The 4967-nt window shown below is 31.8% G+C and overlaps 3 protein-coding genes across 3 annotated transcripts; 1 reads left to right on the top strand and 2 right to left on the bottom strand.

Moving 5' to 3' along the window:
• Positions 1–50: 50 nt before the first annotated feature.
• Positions 51–1536, bottom strand: LOC108743732. Its single transcript, XM_018479322.2, has 3 exons — positions 890–1536; positions 614–795; positions 51–470 (listed from the first exon to the last, which is right to left on the bottom strand). The coding sequence occupies exons 1-3, from the start codon at positions 1531–1533 to the stop codon at positions 280–282; spliced, it is 1017 nt and encodes a 338-aa protein (XP_018334824.2). The 5' UTR covers positions 1534–1536; the 3' UTR covers positions 51–279.
• Positions 1537–2093: 557 nt separating this feature from the next.
• On the top strand, positions 2094–3170 carry LOC112906076 (dnaJ homolog subfamily C member 25 homolog). Its single transcript, XM_025979706.1, has one exon. It carries the CDS (start codon positions 2113–2115, stop codon positions 3121–3123), a length of 1011 nt encoding a protein of 336 aa, XP_025835491.1. The 5' UTR covers positions 2094–2112; the 3' UTR covers positions 3124–3170.
• Positions 3171–4133: 963 nt separating this feature from the next.
• LOC108743733 (non-structural maintenance of chromosomes element 4 homolog A-like) lies at positions 4134–4899 on the bottom strand. The gene is made up of 2 exons (XM_018479323.1): positions 4494–4899; positions 4134–4440 (listed from the first exon to the last, which is right to left on the bottom strand). Exons 1-2 carry the CDS (start codon positions 4774–4776, stop codon positions 4259–4261), a joined length of 465 nt encoding a protein of 154 aa, XP_018334825.1. The 5' UTR covers positions 4777–4899; the 3' UTR covers positions 4134–4258.
• Between the last annotated feature and the right edge of the window lie 68 nt (positions 4900–4967).

Below are 4967 nucleotides of genomic sequence, written 5' to 3'. Positions count from 1 at the left end.
CAGCAGTCAACGAAATTTCCGTTTAAAAAAACCTCGTAAAAATATTTATCGAAACTACAAAATGATTGTCTTGTAAAGTAGGAATATAATAATAATCATAATGATAAACACAACTGGACTTTTATTGTAAAATGCTCATTGTTCAAACGACAATTCGAAATTAAATCAGTCGGTTGTTCAGAACAAGAGAACAGAGGAAAGAAAAACCGGACTGAACTTTTCACACTATATTGAGCAAGAACAATGGCCAATTTTAGCACAAATAGCAACACATTGTATCTAGTCTCTACTTATGTATGTATATGTTATATGCATCTTTAAAGAACAACTCACCGGTTCTGTTAAAAGAGCAAAGTTAACGTCTGAAATATCGCTGGACAATGGAGGGTACACCTTTTCGGAAACTTTCTTTTCGAAATTTCTAAATAACGTCGATAAACGACCACAATTATATAAAATAAAAGAAGCACCTGAAACAAATGAGCAAATCTGCCAAAAAACAATTAAAACAATTGATTCCAGTTTACTCCAAACGAAGAAACAGAAACCAATCACAATAATATAGAAAACCGAATTTGTTACGCAGAAAAAAAAAGAATGTTTAAAGACGAACCTTTGCTACTAGATACTGTATAATCGTCAATATCCACAACTGTGGCTTGGCTTATTTTATTCTGTAGCAATTCTATTATAGCAGCAGCTTCTCCTAACTTTTTAAACAATTCTTGCCAATTTTGGGCGAGCCTTATGCCATACTTGTGTTCGGCCATAAGTCTCATATCTACTGCCCTTTTTCTATTAAAAAAACGTTTCCATTATCAATACAAACATTACGTGCTAGGTTTTTAATATTCTTTTAGAAAAGTAAGCGTCTTTTGTCATGACTAACCTGTGAAACTCTTCCGCGGTGACGAGGAGTTTTTTCGAGTCTTTTTTACTGACGACAGGACCACACAAAAGTATTACATCATTATTCGAATGGACCCTATTAGATACAAAACGAACTTTCACTACTTTTTCGCTTGAAACAAATTCTGCGTCACTTTCTCTAAATTTTAAAATATTATTTAGAGCATTACAAAAAACCAACATTCTCAACTCATTTGGTTGCTTGCCTTCCACTTCTTCACTATCAAAAGGCAATTCGAAATTGAATTTATAACGAGAATGCAAAAAGTGACGACCATAGTTGTCTTTCTTCTCCAAAACACCCTGTATGATGGCAAAAAATGCTGAAGGCTTATTAAAAAAACCATGAAACGTATTATCTATCCAAATAGCCTTCGATATTTTTAAGGGCCATTGTACACTAACTAAAGACTTTAAAAAATCATCTCTATCTATTTCGTTTTCTGCTAATTTATTCAAAATACACTCTACCCCTTTTAGTCCTTTCACTGATTGCAACGAAAAACTAAAATCACCCAATTCACATAACTTTCTCGAGTGACACTTTATCAAATTATTATTATATTCGACGTTACTAGTTAAATAAAAATAAAATTCACTCAAAAAGCACTTTAAAACACTCATTTTTTAAAAATCACTCGTTATAACCTAAAAAGTATTTTATAATAACAAAGTCTCTGGTGGCTATCTAGGTGTCTATAAACTCCTGCAATCTCAGTTAATACAAATATACCACAGTAAATGGATAATTCTCCTATTTTTTATGTTTAATTCGATAAATTCTAAGTACACTGACGTTTATAAGAAGTTGGGTTAGGATCCATCAACGAACTACTTGAACTACTGTCATGGTCGAAGGAGCTACTAAGTCGTCAGCTACTTTGATCTTTAAAAAGACCTAGTAATTAGTTACCTGTCAAAGCTCGTACAAAATGTACATTTGAAAAAAGATTATTACATAAATTCCGACTGGAATTTGCTGATTTTGCGTGACGATTTAATGCAAAATGTATCCTATAAACTTTCTAATACGTAACCATTGGCTGCACTGCTAAACAAGTGATAAACGAACTGCTATTGGTTCATTTTGGTCACAGTAGTTTTTTGTATATTGAATGGTAAATCAGCTGTGAATTGTAAATGCAACGTGTCCAGTGAGCCCAGATCTTTACAGTTCAGTATTAAATTCTAGTGTAGCTTAAAATGGCAAAAGAAGTAGTTGTGGCGATTCTGTATCTTACGTTCATCGTTTTAAGTGCAAATGGACAGCTACTGGAGGGCATCTACTGTGGTAAATTGAACTGTTACGACGTCTTGGGGGTTAGTAGAGAAGCCACTAAGAATGAGATCGCGAAAAGTTATAGAAAACTTGCCAAGAAGTACCATCCTGATTTGTACAGGGATATCGAAGAGAAACTGCAAGCTGAAGAGCAGTTCAAAGTCCTAGCCAATGCATATGAGATACTTAAAGATGAAGAGGCCAGGAACGACTATGATTACATGTTGGACCATCCTGATGAATACTATGCCAACTATTATAGGTACTATAGGCGAAAAGTGGCTCCAAAAGTAGATGTGCGCATAGTTATATTCGTAACTATTTCCGTGATTTCCATAATTCAGTATTATAGTGCTTGGCAAAGATATGAGACTGCTATTAAATACTTTGTGTCCCTGCCAAAGTACCGGAATCGAGCTTTAGACATTGCCCAGCAGAAGGGTATTCTCCAAAATGCCCAAAAGAAGTCCAAGGGAAAAAATAAAGCCGAACAGAAAGAGGAAATGGAACTAGTTATAAGGACTATAATTGAGGAGAATATGGACATAAAAGGGGCCTATGCTAAGCCCACAATATATGGCATTTTATGGGTTAGATTGTTTCTGTTACCATTCACCATTTTATATTACGCTTATTGGTATACAAGGTGGTTTCTTCTGCACACCATCTTGAGGAAACCATACACTGATGAGGAGAAGTTGTATTTGATTAGGAAATATTTAAAGATGGGCGAGCAACAGTTTAGTGTCCTGGAGGACAGTGAGAAAAAGGAATATCTTGACAAGGAGTTATGGATAAGGGATAAATTTAAGGTGTGGCACAAAGAAAAAGAAGATGAAGCAAAGAAACAACTTGCAGAGAATTCGAGGTACAAACAGTACCGAAGGTATCTCAAAAATCACGGGGTTGGAAGGATGACTTTTGATGATTCATAACAACATTTTTTTTAGAAGACTATAAAAGAATTTATTTATTATTACTTATATAAAATTGTTTTATTACAATAACAATAAAAAAATATTATTTTTCCATGTGCATTTGTTCTTAGCCATCATTAACTGAATTAAAAATCCTTCGGTTTTTTTTTAGTTATCTTTTAACAATTCATTTCAAAGTTCAAGTGTACTCACTCATTTTCCTTAACAATAAATTATCCATTATCTCGAAATAGGCAACGATAAAAGCGTTAACAAATTAGCAATAATATTTACATGCAAAATTATATCAAAACAAAATTGATTTTNGTGTGACAATCCTTATTTAAAATGATGCGAGAATTAATTCAAATGTGTGTAGTCAAGTTAGGCAACCGATTAAGTATAATACACATTTAATGAAATTTTGGATAAAAAGTTGGGCAACCTATCAAATTTTAAATAAGGATGTTTGACGGATTGCCTACACACTGCTTTTTTAAAATTTAAAACAATTTGAAAAGCTTTCATAAATGGCCTTTAATTTGGCACTTTTACGTCCAATTTGAATAAAAATGTTTAATTATACAAAAGCTCCTACTGATTGTAAATACTTTCACTTACTCATAAAAACGAAAACAAACATTTAGGCTTCACTAGTTCAAATTTCTCTTTAAGGTTTTAACAACTTATTTTTAATGGAATAGACAAACTTGGGTTTGAATATTCTTTAATTTCGAATTTACTAAACTTAGATTTCTTTTTCAAGTCCTCAATTTGGAATTCAAGGATTGACGATTATTATTTTAATACTTTTCAGTTCTTAATCTCTGAAGTATATATTATTTGTGTATTAATTCCTTCAATTAAGAATTTAAAATTAATTTTTGTTTTTGCGTTGAATTTTAACAGTTTAAAACATCCAAAAATGCCTTTAATTTTTATTTAATTATATTAAATTCTTCCAGGTCCTAGACTTGGAATCAAAGGCTTAATAGATAAGTATTACTTCTTTTTTCATAAGGGATGAACTCATAGTTGATCATTAATTTTGAAATAAATGTATTTTAACATTTAAATTAAGTGTTCTAATTAATTTTGAAGAGTTTCGATTATTCTGAATCGTCTTTAATCTCATAAATTCGATTTTACCAGTTCAGATTTCTTTTTCAGATCCTCGTTTTGGAATGGGAGGCTTAATATTGATTATTTTCTCTTTTACCTGCCACTGTTCTATGTCCATAGAAGATATCATTTGTGTATTAACTCCCCCTTTTTTACGAAACTCGTCTAGATCCCGTTTAGACTTTGGAGCTACCACTGGTATACCATCATTGTCTTAAAATATACTATATTACTTTTCAATTTGATTGTGAGATATTTATTCTTACCAATTTCTAGAGAGGCTTTTCCATCCCTTAGCAAAAATGAAAAATAAAACATATTCTCAATGGTCCTTTCGAAAGATTCACTGTCAATTACAAAATTAAAGTACTTAATAGGTGTTTGCCTATTTTCTTCATATTCCCTTTTCAAGAAACTTTCTAAAACGTTAATCGTTTCATTAATATTATCCTCCTCTTTATCTATTGTTTTAACTTGTTGCAATTTTTTTTTCTCCAATTTCTCTGGGGCTTGTCTTTGTACTATTTTTTTTTGCTTAGGTTCAGGCATTACATTTGGATCAAATGTACCATGTAAAAAGCTGAGTTGAGGCAACTGAGGGATTAAATTGTTGGCAACATTTAGGAGTTTAAATAACTTCTCAGGCTCAAAATCATTATCACCTTTTAAGCGATTCATCTAAAATAATTTGTCATAGTAAACCAGAACATTTAGATAAATAAAAGACTTATTACTAGTTT

Source organism: Agrilus planipennis, unplaced genomic scaffold (assembly GCF_000699045.2).
Source record: "Agrilus planipennis isolate EAB-ADULT unplaced genomic scaffold, Apla_2.0 scaffold1807, whole genome shotgun sequence".
NCBI classification, from domain to species: Eukaryota; Metazoa; Arthropoda; class Insecta; order Coleoptera; family Buprestidae; genus Agrilus; species Agrilus planipennis.
This window is presented reverse-complemented; position numbering and strand designations above follow the sequence as displayed.

Bases quoted from the DNA above. Each gene is read 5' to 3' on its own strand.
- LOC112906076 (XM_025979706.1), top strand. From the start codon at position 2,113: ATGGCAAAAGAAGTAGTTGTGGCGATTCTGTATCTTACGTTCATCGTT.
- LOC108743732 (XM_018479322.2), bottom strand. From the start codon at position 1,533: ATGAGTGTTTTAAAGTGCTTTTTGAGTGAATTTTATTTTTATTTAACT. The intron at 796-889 runs GTTAGTCATGAC...TTTTTTTAATAG, and splicing joins ACCGCGGAAGAGTTTCACAG to AAAAAGGGCAGTAGATATGA. The intron at 471-613 runs GTTCGTCTTTAA...CATTTGTTTCAG, and splicing joins TACAGTATCTAGTAGCAAAG to GTGCTTCTTTTATTTTATAT.
- LOC108743733 (XM_018479323.1), bottom strand. From the start codon at position 4,776: ATGCCTGAACCTAAGCAAAAAAAAATAGTACAAAGACAAGCCCCAGAG. The intron at 4,441-4,493 runs GTAAGAATAAAT...GTATATTTTAAG, and splicing joins AAAAGCCTCTCTAGAAATTG to ACAATGATGGTATACCAGTG.